Source organism: Hypanus sabinus, chromosome 6 (assembly GCF_030144855.1).
Source record: "Hypanus sabinus isolate sHypSab1 chromosome 6, sHypSab1.hap1, whole genome shotgun sequence".
Lineage (NCBI taxonomy): Eukaryota > Metazoa > Chordata > Chondrichthyes > Myliobatiformes > Dasyatidae > Hypanus > Hypanus sabinus.
The window spans coordinates 82408628-82429425 of NC_082711.1; the positions used below are offsets into that span (position 1 = coordinate 82408628).

Consider the following 20798-nt stretch of genomic DNA (forward strand, 5'->3'; position numbering starts at 1 on the left):
TAATCCTGACTACCAACGCCTTCTCATGAACCCTTCTGGTTCTCCTCATTTTTTTCTTAAGCCTTCCTGCTAGCCTTTTAATCTTCTAGATAATCTATCATTACCTAGCTTTCTGAACTTTTCAAAAGCTTTTCTTTTCTTCTTGACTAGATTTACAACAGCCTTTGTACACCATGGTTCCTGTACCTTTTCCCTGTCTCACTGGAGCGTACCTATGCAGAACTCCACGCAAATATCCCCTGAACATTTGCCACATTTCTTCTGTACACTTCCCTGAGAACATCTGTTCCCAATTTATGCTTCCAACTTCCTGTCTGATAGCCTCATATTACTCCAATTAAACGCTTTCCTAACTTGTCTGTTCCTATCCCTCTCCAATGCTATGGTAAAGGAGGTAGGAGATAGCTGCCATCAGGAAGAAGTTACAGAAGCCTCAGGACTCATGACTCCTTTACCATCAGGCTCTTAAAGCAGAGGGGATAACTTCACTCACCCTATCTCTGAAATATTCCCACAACCTGTGGTCTTGCGTTCAAGGCCTCTTCATCTCCTATTCTCCAGATTTTTTTTTTCTTTTGTATTTGCGGAGTTTGTTGTCTTTTGTAGATTGGTTGTTTGCCCGTCCTGTTGGGTGCAGTCTTTCATTGATTCTTTTGTGATTTACTGTTTGCCCACAAGTAAACAAATCTTGTACCTGCAACAATTCATTTTGCATTCTGCTTCTATTTTCCCTTGTACTACCACAACTTACTTTTATTGTCATTTCTACCTTTAAATTCTTTCATGTTCCAGTCATAAAAACCTGTTAACTACCATATTCCTAATTAACTTGTTGTTCATGACACAATAATAGATCTAAAATAGCCTGCGCTGTCAACGTACTTAGATGAAAAAATCTGCAGATACTGGAAATCAAAGGAACACACACAAAATGCTGGAGGAACTCAGCAGGAAAGGCAGCATCTATTGAAAAGTCACACACCTAATGAGGTCCAGATGAAGGGTCTCAGACTGAAACATCAACTGCTTACTCTTCTCCATAGATGCTGCCTGGCCTGCTGAGTTCCTCCACTATTAAATGTGGGTTGCCACATACTTATTGGGTAAACTATATTTATATGCACAATTAGTTTGCCCTCCACAATATTAGTGCTGATTTAGTTTATCTGTCTTCCACAGATTAAAATCCTCTGTGACACGTCCATATCTAATTTCTTGATTTATACTACATCTTTACTGTTTGCGGGTTTATATGAAACACCCAATGATATTTTTATTTGCCCTTGCTAATGCTTAGTACCTCCAAAACTAATTATGCTTGATTTTCTGAGCAAAAGTTCTTCCCTCTTTACTGTTGTTATCCATTTCTTCAAAATCGGGTATAGCTACCTATTTCTCCATTTGGCCTTTTTCTTCGAAAATGTAAATATCCGGAAATACAAACATTTGTATTTCATTCTCAATCTTGATTACTTCCCAATTACACTGCTGTAATAGTTAGCAGGTTACACCCATTTATTTCACTTTGTGCAATAAATTTCCCTATTTTGCTATAAATGCTTCAAGCGTTCAGATAAAGTGTCTTTGTATTATTTTTCTACCATAAAAGAAGCAATTCTCTTGCGTTTTCCTTTCCTGACAGATTCAAGTTGTTGATAATCCAGCTTGCTCTTTTGTTCTATCTCTTTAACTTTATAAAAGATCAGTACATGACCACATCTTCCCCCTACACTATTGTTATTATATACAGACGTAGTTATTTAACTCAAAAGGACAATGATCCCAGCACAATTCAAGTGAAGTCCTTATTAATGGAACATTTCCCTCTTCCTTCAGTACTGACGTCATTGCCAATTAATTGAAACCCACGTCTCTTATGTTCCTTAAACCATACATTCAAATCTCTTATCAACCTGTGCCAAATTGCACATGGTTCAAACAGCAATCCAGAGATTATCACCTTTGTATGTCTTTTTAACTTGGATCCTAGCTGTTTAGTTTACTTTAATCTCCTTCTTTGTCCTTTCTAACTCATTATTTCCCACAACGGGATCTTTCTCTCCTCATTCCAAATTCCTCTACACACCCAAGATGTTCTTGCCACAGCTGTTCAATAAAGTTCACAAGAGTGGAACTCTGCTAGAACCAGGGGACAATTTGTAGTGCGAAAGTTTAAAGAAAAGTTCACCAAAGCAGAATAAATGTTAGAAATGTGGCTCCTTTTAATTAAATGGCAAATCAGCATTTCATGCTTTGTGAAACGCCAATGCTCATTACAATACACTAGAATGATACATAAGGAAATCATCTGCACCCTTTTTTGTACAACTGTAATTCAGAAAGACCAACATCAAAAATTGCTTAGATCCAAGGCAGTGAGGTCTCACTTCATCACAAATTAATAGACCACACAAAAATACCAGCTGCAACTGTGGTCAATTTGCCCTTCCTTCTTAAACTTCAAAATAGTTCAAATCTTTGATTAAGGGGTTGAAGTTATTTTAAATATTAAAGGAATAAACCCCATTTGGAACAATCCCACTTCCATTTTTTTATCATTTGTACTCTTCGATCTTCAGTACGATGACAAAGGGCTGTTCAATAGAAATTGTTGCTTTTCTTGGGGCTAAAATTAATCTATAATAAATGTCAATACTAAAAATGGACTGGAAATAAGAATTGTAAAATCCTTTTAACCGTGGACAATAACTAGAAGAACTCTACTAGTTCTACTAAAAACCTTTAAACAACAAATTCAGGCATGAAATAAAGTAATAAATTAAGAAAATACAAGTGATAAAAATAACTGCACATACCTTTGGGATATCTGTAAAATAATTACAGTGTGGTGGGAGTTTAAGGTGATCTTGCTGTACCAGTTGGTACTATTTCTGGTTCAGAATTACAAAGTTATGAATAATTTGCTATACTAATACGTTAGTCTTCTCACAGCTAAACTACAGATCTTCTCTTTCTTATTACTAAGCTCTCCAGTGAGGAAAATATTGATTGTGGAATTGCTGAATTGATATTACAAATAATTCCAACCTCCCACATGGAGTGCTAGCTAATGCTGCAGGTGAAATGATACAACTTATGGTCATGATGAAGGTCTACAAATGGAACAAATGAAGACATAAAGACTAACCAAACCAGAATTTTTAAACTTAAGGCAGTGTTTTTTCCTACCAGTCATGTCAACATCAAATGTATTACACTGAAAATAAGAACTTACAGGGAAAGTAGAAGCTAACGTACAAAAGGGCTTTGCTCTTTAAAAGGTAATTTCAATTGTTTTCTTTCTGAAGAACATAATTTGTATGTCCAGTATATAAACAATGGAACATAACTTGCAGGAAAGGTACCTTAGTCTGAAAGAAAAGGTCCCTCAAAATCTCTAGGACTAAAATTTTCTTGAGGTTATTTCTGGATATGACTGAAAAAACAAAATGTGACCATTTCCAAGCAGGTAGAAGATGAACTGTCCCAACTGTGAACGGCACCACTCATTCCACACATTACTTTCTTGCCATTAAATTACTTAATCACTAAGAACAATGCCGCTGCATATATTTCTTTTAAGTGTTTTATTACTCTCTCTTTATGATTTTATTATTCTACTACCAGCCTATCCCCATCAGCCCAAACTTAGTTTGATTTGTCCTTGCATTTTCTTGCACAAACCCTTCAGAGTTCTTTTTTCACTGGTGAGGAAAGTATTGAGCAAAATACACAAGATCTGAGAAGGAACATAATAACACAAATATAACAATATCAATGGCATGCTTAAATTCCAATTAATCTTGCTCCTTGTGAAACTGTCAGTAATTCCTAGCCAGTTAAAAGCTGATCATGTTGCCAGAACAGAGGTAGGAGCCTGAAAATCACTAGGCGTTTGATAAAACATTGATTTAGTATCTGTAATAAAGGGCATGCAAAATGAAGAAATATGCTCTGTGGATGTAAAAAGGGTGGTATTTAAATACTAAATGAAATTTAAAAACTGCAACACGCAGAAAAAGCTGGACAGCAAGTCAGGCAGCATCTATGAAGCTGAATAACAGTCAATGATTCAGGCCAAGACGCTTCATCAGGACCGGAAAGGAAGGGGGAAGATGCTAGAATCAAAAATTAAAAACAGCAATTTAGATTTTCTTAATTGATAAAGATAATATCTTCAACATAAAGTACTCCAGCTACATAATAAGAAATAACAAGACTTTCACCAAACCCTAACAAACTCAGCCAGCAACTGTTAAATTTAAAGTCAGATTCCAGTTCTGCAAGGCAGTTTTTAAAACACGCCAGTGAAATCTTTCTGCTCATCAAGATGGGACATTTGTACACCTTACTCTCTGATGCCCTTAAATAAGACTTCCTTAATGGAACTGAGTTGTATTTCAAGCTATTAAGAATTTTAACTTCCTCCTAGGATCACAATTTTCTCACATTTGTCAAGGAGCTGGTGGGAAAGGAGAGTGAAGAAATGACATTTTATCCCAACTCTTAACAATTATTATGAAACACAGATAAATATTTTAAGATATACTAATGAGATAAAGTAAATTTCACGGAATGCAGATAAGTCTAGATACAGTTTAGATTGATTTATGGAGTACTAGGATCCAAACACATTCAGAGGATGACAATATTCTTTAATCAGGCAAGTTGTAGATGTACTAGTATATATGACTACAAAGTAAATTTAAATTTAAAAAAAACTGATATTTGTAAGCATTCCTTCCATGCCTTTTAAATTAAAATGCATTTGTGTAACACTTCTTAATAAGAGAGAGGGAGGGGAAGAGATATTCAAAATATCTTGAACCAAGAACCGAAAAGCAGTAAGCATGCCCAGATGTCTCACCTTAGCCGAAATGGAATCACCGTCGTAGGCTGGGATCCAGAGTGTTCATACAATTGTATATGTTGCTGTCCAGCTGCATAGTTCTCCCAATTGACTTGCAATGTGGTCACATGCTCAGACCCAGTCCTGATGTCACTCTCAAAAGTAGCTTCACTTTCCACTGACTGGTTTGAACCCTCAACAACTGCTTCCATAAATTTTCTCAACCTACTCAGTACATTAAGCCTCCAAAGCTGAGAAGTAATCCGGCGGTTAGGGTTGACAGACAGCATCCAAGAATGCATTTTCCCCCCAGATTTCAATTCCTTTGACAATCTCTGATGTGAAATGAGTTCCAAAAAATTCTTCAGTAGAGTGCTGCAACAGTCTGTAAGAAGCTCGGGATAATGTTCTAATAAAATATCTAATATCTTCAAGGCATCTTCCTGTATCCCTTCAAGAATGTGAGTCATTGCACTGGAGAGGTGTGCACTAACCAAAGGGAAAAAAGGAGCCATCTGGTCACCGGAAATTTTCGGAGCAAGAAAATGTAAAAGCTGGGTAGCCGCTGATCTGACTGCGGAGTCTTTGTCTGTGAATAAGGCTGCCAAATCACTGAGAATGTTCGAGAGATAAGATGCAATCATTGAGGGATGCTGGGACACAAGATCTTTGAGGCCAATAAGGGCACTCTGTTTAATTCCGGAATTATAGTGGTGTAACTGCGTCAACAGATCCTATTGAGAAAGAAAGGTTAGGTTATTGTTAGTATACTTATATCACAGTAAATTAAAACTTCACTCAAATGCTTCTTAACCTCTCTGAGGAAAATGAAACTTCGTGACACGAGGCTCTATATTGCAATATAGAGTAGAATACACATTTCTAATCTTCAGATTTCTAAATGCCTTTGCTTGCAATACTCGCTTGCGTAGACAACTAGGACAAAACCTCCATGGTTGATCCTGATCAATGGAAAGCCTGAGATTGTTAACTATTAACTCTGCATTCTGTTTAAATACTCAGAAGTTATTTTTTTATCATTAATTTTTATTGCAACACCAACAAATTACATTCAATACAACCAGTCACCGATTACATTTTGACTGTTTAACCCAGCCATCCCCCAACCAACCAACTGAATAGTAATGCATACATAGTAGTACATACATACATTCCTATTTTAACAGAAGATCTTTTAAGTTAGATATCAAATTTGTCCACATTAAGATGCATCATTTACTCTTGCTGATGATAATTCCAGGTAAGAAATGTCCGAAAAGCTCCAAAGCCAGTGAGTACATGAAATATCATGAGGAGGTTTCCAATGCTGGACTACAATCTTCTTAGCTGCAGTCAGGCCTACCAGCCAGACTTTGCATGTTTTTTCCGTATGGGAAAGGTGGGAGTCATCATTTAGAAGATGTACAGCAGGGTCCATTAGCCCCGTTAGTACTGTAAGAGTACTGATAACCTTCCCCCACAAACCAAAAACCCCTGGACATTCCCATACATGTATAAAAAAGCAGTGGGGGGCAAAATAAGCAATATGGGCCAGGAACCAGTCCCATTTGATGTCTAATTCTCAGTGTTAGATATGCTCTATGACAAAATTTCAAGTGTATATACCGATGATTTGGATTTTTCGAAGCACCGGCAGCATTATCCTAAATCGCATCCCAGTCTAAGTCTTGTTCCAATTCAGATATGTCCCTATCCTAGGCTTTCATTCCTGATGTGGGCATATATTTCTGGGAGTTTAATTTATCATACACATATCAGACTATCTGTCTTGGAGCACTCTGTATACAACTTAAAATGGGATGGTCCTTTAAATCTGACAACATTGGCAATAACGCCAATATCCTGCTGGAGGCGCAAGTGGAATCATTGAGCTAATAAAATTAATGCGGGTTAAGATGTTCATTTTAATGACTGATATACGGGCCTCAGAAGATATTTTTGATATATTCAATATATATAAAATGTTACATTTTAAAAACAAGCCTACAACCACAATTCTCTTCAGCTTTGCAATGCAACAACACTCAAAAAGAGCACAAATGCAATAGTAATCCATGAAGTCTACCTTGACTGCTTTGTTGATAATATCTGATGCAAATGTGTGTTCTTCTTTTAAATCAATCTTTGATCCAAACCATGGACAAAAGTTTCAGGTGGCATCACAGGAAACTTTTGGTTAGAGTTCATTATTAAGGATAAGATTTCAGGGTACTTGATGGCACAAGGTAAAATAGGCCAAAGTTTTCATTGTTTCCTTGAAGAGAAATCTTTTTTGACAAATCTGTTGGAATTCTTTGAGGAAATAATATGTAGGATAGACAAAGGAGAGTCAGTGAACTCTCAGAAACTTCTGATTTAGAAGGCACATCAGTGTGATGTATCTCGTCTGCTGCACTCAGTTTCTGTGGCCAACCAGTAGGTTTCTGGTCCTCAACTTTGCCCATTTCTTTGTGCTTCTCCAGAAGAGCTTGGACAGCACATCTTGAAACCCCAGTCTGCTGCAAATTTCTGCTTGGGAGAGACCTAGCTGATGCAGGATGACCACCTTGTGACTTGTTGCTATGCTCACCCTTGCCATGGGGTAAGAATTGATGATTTGAAGGTTAAACTGTCATATCTACCACACCCTTACCTTTTATTTTGGTTGTCCTTCACCCAGTTTGATTCCTTCTGCACCTGCTGTGTTTCAGTTAATCAGTTTAATTCAGTCAATTCATTATATCATTGATCATTAGCATCCTGTTGGTTATCTGTTTGTTTAATCACGCACTGGGCTATATACCTACAAAGTGATCAAGTTTTTATTATTTTTATTAATACGTTACTTTCTTCAACAAAACACAAAAAAACACTCTAATTTCATTTAATTTTTTAGAAAATGAATTTTGGAAATCTAAAATTTGCTCTTCTGTACTGACACAGTGATGCAGAAGACAAAAAACAAACATCTGGACTTCCGGTAAGATGGCGATTGCTTAGCTGCTCCGAACTTCTGTTCCGTTATTTTCGCTATCTTTGCACTAAATGTCTCCATTTTTTTAACCTTAGTTAGGAACTTTATTTGGTTTCTTTTATTTGCCTGTGAACACATCTACCTTACAATGTCTAGCAAGAGTTCTAAATCCGGGAGAAAGGAAGTTCTGGCTCTGTCGGCTGAGACCCTCGCTGCGCTGGAACAACACGAGATGATACTTTAAAGGAATTTAGAACCGCTTTCAAACAGCTGGAAGCCAAACTGGATCGGATCAACGATAGAGTGGACGAACATGCTGAACACTTATCTTGCATCGATTCAACTTCTGAAGATTTAGAAAGTCGTGTTTGATACTTGCAGACTCTCTGTTCCAGCCTAGAGGGGAAATGTAACAAACTCCTTTCCAAAATGGTGGATCTCGAAAATCGCAGCAGACGTTGTAACCTTCAAATTCTTGGGTTGCCAGAGGCCACCGAACAGGGATCAACCGTGAAGTTTTTCGCCGAGTTTCTCTGTGAGATATTCGGGAAAGATTTGCTTCTGAACCCGCCTGAGCTCGAAAGGGCACACAGGGTCTACGTTCCCCCCGGAATTCTGGGCTCCCGCCCGCAACCGGTAATTTTGTGCTTTCATCAATACCAGGTAAAACACCGTCTGATTACGGAGGCACGTCGCAGAGGTACTTTTACTTTCCAAAATACAATCATTTGCTTTGTGGAAGATTTTGCACCCCAGATCTTCAAGATGTGCGCTCAGTTTAAAGGCTTAATGAAAATGCTTTTTGATCGTGGTTTTAAACCCTCTCTTTGCACTCCTGCCGATTTACGAATCACGCTTAATACTGGAAAATATAAGTGGTTTAAGTCAGTGAAGGAGGCTGAGGCATTTGTTGCAAGTCTTCCGGCTATCCAGCCATCTTCGGAACCCGATCGGACCTCCTAAAATGGTGGATAAGTACTTCTCGTAGTAAAATTACTTTTCCTGGACTCAGACTTTACTTGAATCACTCAGACATTATTTATTGAAACTCTAAGGGCTATTGACAATCTCTCCCTGGATTTGGTGTGTCTTTTTTAAATAGACATTCTGTGCTTAATGTTTCCCTATGGACGTTTAAATAGTACTTGTGTAATTTATTTTATTCTTGTATAACTTTATCTATAGAGTTCTACAATTGACTCTAACTTGTTTTGGAGGTTTGAAGTCTTTATTGAAGGCCTCCCAGTTTGTTGGTTTACAGTTTAACTGCTGATTATTTTTTATTTTTTTTTATTTTTATTATTTTTTTCACCTTTTTTTTAATCTTTGATTTTTTTTCCTCTCTGTAAATGGTTGATAAGTACTCTTCTTGAATCTATAATTTTCCCCTTCCTCCCTTTTTTTTCCCCGTCTCTTACTTTATTCTTCCATAATTTTTCGCGGGTAGGTTAGTTTTGGGTTTTCTTCCGATTTTCTCTGTATTAAGTTTTATATTTCTGCAGAAGATGTTCCAATTTGTAGTTATGTTTTCTAGTGCATAAACTAGTTACTATTTGCTATAGTATTTATACGGAACTGCTGTTAATGACACAGATCTGGAAGTTATATTTGGGTTAATTTTTTTGGTAGAGCTAGCTGCTTTTTTTGGTAGCCGTCTAGCTTTGGGTTGTGTGGATGGGGTGGGTTTTCTAGTTCCAACATCACTCACTGTATTTATTGTTTTTCTTTATTGCTCAGGACATGTTTACGTTTTGATTTCACGAATCTATGTTTACATTTCTGCTCCCAGACTGCTATTGTATTGCTTGACTTTTTATATGCCTGCTGCCTTTTATGCATTAGTAATTGATAATGGCTAGTGCACTTAAATTCGTGAGCTGGAATGTAAAGGGATTGAATCACCCTGTTAAAAGGAGGAAGGTATTCTCACATATTAAACAACTCAAAGCTGACATTGCTTTCCTTCAAGAAACTCATATTCGCTGTTTTGATAACTCCCGGCTTCTGTCAAAGTGGGCGGGTCAGCATTTTCATTCATCCTTTGCCGCTAAAGCTAGGGGGGGGGGGTCTCCATCCTTATTAACTCAAATATTCCTTTTGAACTCCATAATAAAATATCTGATATAAATGGCCGTTTTATTATTGTTTCTGGTAAACTATATAACGCTAAAGTTGTACTAGCAAACCTGTATGCCCCCAACTTTGATGATGTTAACTTTTTTGAACGTTTTTTTTTCTCACTACCAGACTTAAACTCATACACTCTTATACTGAGTGGTGACTTCAACTATTGGTTAGATCCTAATCTGGATCGATCGTCCTCTGTTACCAGATCACCCACTAAATCTGCCTTAGCTATCCAATCGTTTCTCTCTAATTCTGGTATCTCTGATATATGGAGTTTCCTTCATCCTACTGAAAGAGATTATTCTTTTTTTTCACATGTTCACCATATCTTCACTAAAATTGACTATTTCTTACTCGATAACCAACTTATTCCATTTGCCTACTCTTGTGACTATCAAAGTATACTGATTTCTGGCCATGCCCCAATTACTCTCTCTCTGAACTTTCCTGGTCTCCCTCAGAGGAATAAACACTGGCGGTTTGATTCAACTTTATTATCAGATGATGATTTTTTAAAATTTATTAAGGATCAGATAATCCTTTATTTTAACACTAATACATCACCTGAAGTGTCATCCCAGATTGTCTGGGATGCCATGAAAGCATATCTGAGGGGTCAAATAATCTCTTACACAGCAAACCTCAACAGAAGATCCTGTGCAGATCGATTAGACCTCATTAACCAGATTAAAGAATTGGATCAGCTATATGCTCAAACTAAGAACCCTGAACTATACAAGAAGCGTGTTGAACTCCAAACTAAATTTAATCTTCTGTCTACTCAACCTGTCGAACGCCAACTTCTCGAAAGCAAGAGTCGCTTTTACATTCATGGGGATAAACCTGGTAAATTTCTTGCCAATCAGCTGAGGCGTTCCAAAGCCAAACAACATATTACAAAGATCCGGAAGGAGAATGGAGACTTTACATCGGATCATTTGGAAATTAATGACGCATTTAAGAATTTTTATTCTCGGCTTTATTCCTCTGAATCTTTGAACGACAATATCTCTGCTGATCAATTTTTAAAGAATCTGAATATTCCTTCACTTTCATCTGATTTTAAAGCCAAACTTAATGCGCCTATATCATCAGAAGTAATATCTTTTGTAATTTCTGCACTGTCCTCAGGGAAATCTCCTGGACCTGATGGGTTCCCTGTAGAATTTTATAAATCATTCTCTTCACTTCTTTCTCCTCAGTTATTTTCAGTATTATCTGACTTGTTTAATTATGGCAAATTGCCACCCTCTTTCAATGAGGCATCTATTATTCTTCTATTAAAAAAGGGCAAAGACCCAACAGAGTGTTCCTCGTATAGGCCGATTTCTTTGCTCAATGTTGATGTAAAGATCTTGGCTAAAGTTTTGGCTCATAGATTAGAAACCGTTATTCCCTCCATTATCTCTGATGACCAATCAGGTTTTATTAAAAACTATCTCCCTTTTTTTTTTACATTCGGTGTTTATTTAATATCTTATACTCACCTCCAACTGGGATTCCTGAATGTGTTATTTCCCTCGATGCAGAGAAAGCATTTGATCGTATAGAGTGGAACTACCTTTTTGCAGTCTTAGAAAAATTTGACCTCAGTCAAAGTTTCATCTCTTGGATCAAATTGCTGTACCTGTGTCCTACTGCTTCTGTTCTAAATAATTTTCAGAAATCCCAGGTATTTAATCTCAAACGTGGCACCCGTCAGGGATGCCCCTTAAGTCCTTTTCTCTTTGATTTGGCTAAAGAACCTTTGGCGATAGCATTTCGAAATTGTCCTGAATTGACTGGGATCTGGAGAGGGGGTGTTGAGCATAAAGTTTCTCTTTATGCTGATTACTCTTTCTCTCAAATCCGTCTACATCCTTACCTCCAATGTTTTCACTTCTTGACCAGTTTAGCCAGTTCTCTGGCTATAAACTTAATTTACATAAGAGTGAACTTTTCCCAATTAATAAAGAAGCACAAGAATTAACATTTCGTGATCTCCCTTTTAAAGTAGTCCATAATCAATTTACTTATGTTGGAACATGTTAAGTTTAAAGATCTCTTTCGTGAAAACTTTGTCAATTTTTCATATACTATAAAACAGAGTCTGGTACAATGGTCACCTCTATCTATGTCTTTGGTAGGTTGTATTAATGTTGTTAAAATGTATGTTCTCCCCAAATTTTTATACTTATTTCAATCTATCCCAATTTTTATTCCTAAATCTTTTTTTGATTCCTTATACTCTATTATTTTGTCACATCTGTGGAAGAATAAGCGCTCTAGAATTAATAAAATCCATCTCCAAAAATCTAAAAAAGAGGGGGGCATGGCCTTACCTAACTTTCGTTTATATTATTGGGCAGCTAATATACGTTGTGCTACCTTTTGGTCTTTCTTCCATGGCCAACCCGAGTGCCCTAATTGGGTGGCAATGAAGTTGAGCTCCACTAAAGAATTATCTATCTCTGCACTTCTTGGCTCTGCACTCCCTAGTAGTCTGTCCAGATTAATAGCTAATCCTCTTGTTAGACACACTTTGCGTATATGGGCTCAGTTTAGGAAATGCTATGGTTTCCATGGTTTTTCCGTTTCCAGCCCTGTCGTACATAATCACCTTTTTTTAACCTACTACGTACGATTCAGCATTCCATGTTTGGTATAGGAAGGGCATTAGACATTTTGAAAATCTTTTCATTGATAATCACTTCGCTTCTTTTCAGCAGCTCTCTGTTAAGTTCAATCTGCCCAATGCTCATTTTTTTAGATATCTCCAAATTAGACACTTTATTGCTCCTTTAATTCCTAACTTCCCTGAAATGCCTGCGAAAAATGCTATGGACTTATTTCTTTCCATTAATCCACTAGGTAAAGGTTTAATATCAATTATTCGAGATAAATTAGCAGCCTTACGATGGGCCCCTGTGGATAAAATTAAAATGGCATGGGAGCAGGATTTAAATACCTCCTTATCTGATGAGAGCTGGGACTCAATTCTCAAATTGGTTAACTCAACCTCTCTTTGTGCTTGCCATTGCCTTTTACAGTTTAAGATTGTTCATAGAGCCCATATGTCTAAATCTAAACTATCTCGATTCTACCCTGACATTAGTCTGCTCTGTGATAAATGCAAGAGGGTCGAGGCCTCTCTCATTCATATGTACTGGTTCTGTCCTAGCTTGGAGAAATTTTGGAAAGATGTCTTCACTACGTTATCATATATTCTGAATCAGCACCTAGAACCAAACCCCTTAATTGCTTTGTTCGGTTTCTGGGGCGAGACAGATTTACGTCTGAGTCCGACCAAATGCCGAATATTATCCTTTGCCTCTCTCCTGGCTAGACGCTTGATCCTCCTTAGATGGAGAGATGTTACCCCGCCCACTCATGCTCAATGGCTTAATTACATTATGGCCTGCTTGGACCTCGAAAAAATTCATTATTCAGTTCTTAATTCGGACCTGAAGTTCCATAAGGTCTGGGGACCCTTTTATCGAGTACTTTCATAACCTTCCTCTTGACTGGGTTTTTTTTCCTTTCGGTCCCTTGCTTTCAGCTCCCTTTTTTTTCTCTCTGGTAGTAGGCATTATTATCCTCTGTTGCTAAGTATATTCACAGTCTGGCAGTTTGATTGTCCTGATTTATATTCTCTATATTGTGTTGTGGTTGGTCTGGAGTTTTTTTTTGTGTTGTGGGGCTTGGAGAGGATACTAAGTTTACTTGTCTTCAATTTAGGTGTTTTTTTTTTAATTCTCTTTCTTTGTATCATATTGTCATTGTATGCTTAATTTTGCACTGTATTAATGTTCCTCATTGTGATTTGGGTTTTTTTAATTTGTAAAATGTATAAAAAAACTAATAAAAAAAATCTAAAACAAAATTTATATTATAAAAAATCTAGGGTGCCTAAAACTTCTGCACAGTACTGAATTTTAGCCCATCTGAATAATGGGGGATTAATAATGGGCATGAGTGTAGTTTAAGGAAAATAAATGGTGATTTGGAAATGCTGTGAGACCTGACATAGATCTGATGAGCTGAATGACATACTTCTAATTTGTAAAGGAAAAAATTATTAATTAATTATTTCTGGAAGCTATATAAGTAGCTCCTACCTTCCTTCAAACAATTTTGGCTTATCTTTTTCAAATCCACTGAATTTCTATGATCATTAATCAGAAAAATTGAATTCATATATTTACCATGACAATTAAAGAATGTACTAATATAATTAGTATTAATCAAGGAAACAAATAGAGCACAACAGCTGACCAGGTATTCCCAGGTGGGTGACAGAGAGATGCACATTATCAAGCATCAGTTAAGAACTGGATTTAAACACAAGTACATGCTCAATACAAAGCATTTGTCTGACTGCACACACTCCTTCTTGGCAACATGTAAGTGATCAAGACAAGACAAATTACCTTCAAAAAAGAAAGAAAAACCATTCATAAAGGAATAAATACAGAAAGTTACTCTACTTTAGGCTGTTAAACACAGCAAACTAAAAGAGAACAATGTATACCTTTATGTTAAGATTGCGGTTATTTGTTGGCAATGATGAAACACTCTTCAATTGTTCTGGAACATGGATGGCACGTGTCTTGAAGCTGGTGTCAGTTGCGTTATCTGCTTTTGGTTTTCTTTTGCCAACTTTTAACTTAACCTTTTGAAAGTCATCCTGCCGCTTTCGTTTCTTAGTCATCTTGCTTCTATCCTGCATTAAAGAATGTGTATTTTTAACAACTCAAAATAAACACCAGATATAGAATATAATTCAGGGTTTTTTTTTAAATCAAATATAAGGTAGCCAGAGTCACTTTGAGACACATGCATACATTTTTATGGCCACTTTTAAAGAAAGTACTCAAAGTTTTAATATACACACATGGAGCAAATAAAATCAAGATTACTTAAAAAAGAAACACAATCAATTGAAAATAAAAGAGAATCAGAATTGGCAAATAGAAAATTTTCAAGATACATGGCACTAAAACATCTGCTGAGCCCGATTATATTTTATGGTGCTTGTACATTTACCTAATAGTGTATTTCATGTTGAGTTTGAGAAGGACAAACCAGGAAACAGCAAGTTCTGGATACGGATAATGCTAACTTCCAGGCATGAATACAGAGTCAGCCTACCATAAAGTGAGTAAATTTATTTTACATTAAATCAAAAAGTAGCAGACTTGAATACAGTTGTTATTACAATACAAACCTGCTTCTAAGTCAATGGAAAGAGCTCCAGCTTCAGGGGAAAAAAAAGAAAGCTCACTGATAGCCAAAGCAGCAATGGACTACGCAGAACTTAGGTACTTACAGAAGGCCAAATACCCAAGTGCACATCATAGTGCATGAAAGAAACAGACAACAGAAAAAAGTTAACAGGAAACACGTAAAAAAACAATTTTTAACGACATTAATAGAAACTGGTAAGAACCAATAAAAGCCCCTTTAAAATGGATTATTATAAATGAAAATAAGATAGTAAACTTTAGACACTATTTACAACAGGAAAAAACGATTATCATCTGAAGAAAACTAGTTGCATCAGTGATGGAGGAAAAAAATGCCAAACAAGGATCAAAGAAAGTAATGACATGAAAGATTATCAAGTGTCAAGGATGATAAGGATTGCATATAGAAAGATGTAAATGAAAGGAAGCAAGAAACTGATCATCATTGCTATAACTTTTCAAAGCAGTCCCTCCAGGAAGCACTACATATGACTGGAAAATGTCACAACATGGAGCCATTTAAGAGTAGTATGAAAAACACAAATTTACAGAGTAGGTCCCATTTAGAATCTCTAGTCTAGCAATATGTACTAAATACTAGGCATCTTTAAATGTTTGATCCATTAATAGAGCAGTACAGCACAGTACAGGCCCTTCGACCCATGATGTTGTACCAATCTTTTAGCCTTCTCCAAGGCTAATCTAACCTTTCCCTCCCACACAACCCTCCATTTTTTTTAAAATTCACATACCTAACTAGAGTCCCTTAAATATCTCTAATGTATCTACCTCTACCACCACTCAGGGCAGCACATACCACAGACCTACCACTCTCTTAGTAAAAAACATACCTGACATCCCCCTATATTTTCCTCCAATCATCTTAAAAATTATGCCCTCTTATATTAGGTATTAGCCATTAGTAAAAATTGCTGGTTATCCAATAACTACAAGTAGATAGATTAAGTAGAACTAGCAAGAATATGGAAAAGAAACGTCTTAATTGACAAACCTGTATGAATCTTTAATCTTTTGAACTGGTAGCCAAAGAGCACACTACGATGATAGATATTCCAGTAAGTTCTGTTCAATTATTTATTTCTTGACTCCAGGTGTTGTAAATCTGAAATAAAGATAGAAAATACTGGAAATACAGTCAAACAAAATCCTTATCAGCCTAGGACAACTCTGCCTATCTCTTCATGGATTGTTTAACTAAAGTTGGTCATGGGATTAAATACAATGTAATAACCTCGTTTGAAAACTGGACATGTGAAAAGAGACAGGGATTATAATAATGAACAAGTATTCAAAATGATATTACGATAACAATGAATGAACAATAATAACAATGACTCTGAATATCCAACAAGCATTCAGTTTAGGGCAATAAGATACAGTGATACTAGAAAGTTTGTGAACCCTGCAGAATTTTCTCTATTTCTGCATAAATATGACCTAAAATGTGATCTGATCTTTACACAAGTACTAAAAGTAGATAAATGAAATAACACAAAAAACATTGTACTTGTTCATTTATTTATTGAGAAAAATGATCCAATATTACGTGTCACAAACAAGAGAGAAACTGCAGATGCAGGAAATCCAAGCAACACCCACAAAATGCTGGAGGAACTCAGCAGGCCAGGCAGCATCTATGGAAAAAACAGTCAACGTTTCAGGCTGAGACCCTGCCCAAAACGTCCATCTACTTTTTTCCATAGTTGCTGCCTGGCCTGCTGAGTTCCTCCAACATTTTGTCTGCGTTGCCAATATTACATGTATTTGTTGGGAAAAGAATGTGAACCTTTGCTTTCAGTAACTGGTGCGACCCCCTTGAAGCGCAATAACTTCAACCTTCTGGTAAATGTTGATGTCCTGCACATCAGCTTGGAGAAAACTGCTTCAACTCTGGGATGTTGATGGGGTTCCCTGTATGAATTGCTTGCTTCAGGACTTTTGACTCGGCCATGAATTTTCTTCTTTCAAAACCATTCTGTTGTTGATTTTCTCTTGTATTTCTGATTATTATCTTGTTGCATAATCTAACTTCTATTAAGCTTCAGGTGACAACCTCTACCTTGATATTCTCCTGTAAAATGTTTTGATAGAACTTTGAATTCGTTGTTCCCTCCACGATTACAAGCTGTTCAGGTCCTGATATAGCAAAGCAGCCCCGAACCATGATGCTCCTTCCAACATGCTTCACAGCTGTGCAGTTTTTTTCCTCCAAACATAGCATAGTGCATTTCTGCCAAAAAGTTCAACATTGTCCCAGAACCGTCATAGAATATCCAGGTGTCTTTCGCAAACTTGACACATGCAGCAGTGGTTTCCTCTGTCATGTCTTTCCATGAACACTGTTCTTGTTCAGTAGTTTTCTTACAGTAGACACATGAACAGAGACTTTAGCACGTTCTGGAGATTTCTGCAGGTCTTTTGCTGTTACCCTTGGGTTCTTTTTCACCTCCTCCAGCGTTGCATGTTGTGCTCTTGGTGTGACCCACTCCTAGGGAGACTGGCAACAGTACTCAGTTTTCTCTATTTGTAGACAATTTCTCTTACTGTGGACTGATGAACACTCAGGTCTTCAGAAATGCTTTTGTAGTCTTTTCCAGCTTCATGCATCTGTACAATTCTTCTAAGATCTTCTGAATGTTGTTTTGATCAAGGCATGGTGCACATGAAGATCTTTCTTAAGAAGAGCAGCCTCTGGAAACTATGCTGAGATTTATGAAAATGTTGGCTAGCACTAGAAACTTTGGCAATGAGGAAAGATAGGCTCAACTAAGGCTTTTTTTTTGTTACAGAAGTGGGGGTGGGAGGAGGGGAAGAAGTAAATGAGGTGCACGAGGGCAACAGTATGGTATTACATTAGTTGCCTTTAAATCAGACATGGATTTAAAATAATCAGAGGGATTATTACTAACCCAGAGGACAGTAGTAGTCTGGAAATCATCAGTGAGGAAAGTGGCCAAAAGATTCAGCAGGTTAAAGATCAGTTACTTAGTGTGAAGTATTAAACTGTTGGTGATCAAACATAACAGGACAATATGCAGTAATGCAGGAACATTAATGTACAGAAGGATCTTTTAGGAGCAAATATAGCTCCCTGAAAGTGGCAACATAAGTATACAGAGTGATAAAGGCATATTACACATTTGCCTTTGTCATCTGGGCATTTAGTATAGAAGTCAGGAAGTCATGCTGCTTCTCTATTAAACTTTGGCTATGACCCATTTGGAGTTTTGCGTTCTTTCAAAAAAGATGCAGAAGAGATCTGCCAGGATGTTACCTGTATTCCAGAGTATTAGTAATAAGAAGTGGTTGGACAGTCTCTGGACTTTCAGAGGTTGAGGGGAGATCCGATGGTACAGGTGTCCCCCGCTTTATAAATATTCACTTAACGCCACTTCGCTTTTACAAAAGACCTATATTATTAACCTGTTTTCACATTACAAAGAGGATTTTCGCTTTTACGAAAAATTTTCCCATATAAATTAATGGTTCTTCACTTTACGCCATTTTGGCTTAAGAAAGGTTTCATAGGAACACCCTATCTTTGTGGGGAGGTGGGGAACACCTGTATATAAAATTATGAAAGGCATAGATAGGGTGAAAATAGATAGAATGAAAATGTCAAATACTAGAGGGATATCTTTGAAGTAAGAAGAGGAAAGTTTATAAGATTTATGAATTAATGGGTTTTTCTTTTACATAGAGAGTAATAAGTACCTGGAACACATTGCCAGGGAGATGATGGAAGCACACACAACATTCAAGAGGCACTTACTCAGCAAGGTTGTTACAGCCAGTGGTGGTAATGAGATCAAGCCCCCACTACCTATTAAATGCCCCCAATGTCATATATCTCAAACAGCTTCTGATAAACAAGTCCAGCTCAGGGCCTTCAGGTGTGGCTTAGCTACTAAGCCCACCGGAACTGTTTCTACTGACAGAAGGGGGAAAGATACGTGACTGACATCTTACAACTAGTCGCTTCGGACAGATGGGGCTTGTCAGCTGTGGCTGGCAGCTCATCTAGAAGGAAAACTCTGATCTTAAACCTCTGCTGCCTTACAGCTAAACCACATGGGAAAGGCCTCGGCAGTAAACCCCAAGGGAAAAATCCAGAGCAGCAGTCCCTATGGCAGTCTTACATTGAGTTCAATGCTGATTGGCAACTCCTGCGATGCTGCTGTTGCAAAATATTTTGGGCTCTGACAATCCTCTGGGTTCGTCAGCTGCATGGAGAGATGGAGGGCAACAGCTTCTCTCCATATCGTACTGCCCAGGCTTGCATATCTAGACAACTAGGATGACTAACAGAGATCACATGAACAGGCAGGGAATGGAAGGATACAGACACCGTGCAGGCAGATGGGATCAGTCTTCTTCGTTGGTACAGACACCCTGCACTGAAGGGCTTATTCCTGTACTATTTGCGTTAGAGGTGGGAATACATGCACAACATACATCAGATGCACTCTTCAAATGCTGCCTTGCCTACTGTGTATTTGTAACACTTTAATTTCGTATTTCTAGAACCTGTTCTTTCATCCTTAACCCCCCCCCCCCCCCACCCAACTACTCTCCTGGCTTCGCCTCTCACCTTCAAGTTTACACTCCTTCTCCCTTCCCCCATTTTCTGATTCTGGATTCTTCCACCTTCATTTCCAATCCCAATTGAAGGCCTCAGCCCAAAACATCTACTCTTTATCCTTCCCCATAGATGCTGCCCAACCTGCTGGGTTTCTCCAGCATTTTTGTTCTGTACAAGATTATCTACTTTGTTATACATACATACTAAACAGCAATACATTAGGTAATGTTGATGTTCCAGGGTGCTCAAATTGCTGAAAAACAAAATGCAAGGCAGCAGATAATTAGGAGGCATGTGCTAAACTAGTCTTTATTACAAGAGAATTTGAATACAGGAGAAATGAAGTTTTATTAACCAGACAACTAGAGTATTCTGTATCACTATGTCTCATCAAAAAGTGCAATTATAATAAGAATGCAGTAAAGATTAATTTATTCCAATGAAGATGGGTATGCCATATAAGAATTGAGTGGACTGTGAGTTTTTTCTCTGGAGTTTAGAAGACAAGCTCTCATGGAAATTTGCAAATTTTTTCAAGAGCTTGACAGGCTACGCATGGAAAGTTGAATCTTCTTACTACACCTGACTGAAGAGTCTAGGGGGAATGATTTCAGACTAAGTAATAGGACATTTTCTTGTCCAGATGATAGTGGAGATGTAGACATTGGGGTCATTCAAACAGACATCAATATACAGTATTGTGCAAAAGTCTTAAGCACCCCTAGACTAAGTCTTTATATAGATGCCCAAGACTTTTACACAGTACTGTATTTCCAGACATTAAGTAATCAAAAGAAATAGGTATAATGTCAGAAAATGTCCTTAAGTGGACAACCAGCCACCATCTAATAAATAAATGCTGGGCAACATATCTCTGATTTTCCTTCGAATTTTCTTGCGTTCTGTCCCCTTTATCCTGGAGTGACTCATGACTCCACCTCCCATCACCCAGCCCCACAACCCCAGACTTACTTTTCTATCCTTCAAACTGGCCTTGCACCCAAAGTAAATCTTCCCTCG

At 37.4% G+C, this 20798-nt stretch overlaps 1 protein-coding gene across 3 annotated transcripts in view; it reads right to left on the reverse strand.

The window, feature by feature from the left end:
• Nucleotides 1–20798, reverse strand: part of tex10 (testis expressed 10) — a 73608-nt gene that overhangs the window by 52275 nt on the left and 535 nt on the right. For 2 of the 3 annotated variants that reach the window (XM_059972505.1, XM_059972503.1), the window contains exons 2-4: nt 16188–16298; nt 14461–14652; nt 4868–5583 (exon numbers count right to left, since the gene is read on the reverse strand). In XM_059972505.1, the coding sequence (XP_059828488.1) occupies nt 4868–5583; nt 14461–14640 (896 nt within the window). In that variant the 5' untranslated portion in view covers nt 14641–14652; nt 16188–16298. Of the gene's footprint in view, nt 1–4867; nt 5584–14460; nt 14653–16187; nt 16299–20750 lie in introns of all 3 variants that reach the window. The other variant, XM_059972504.1, reaches the window with a different exon arrangement.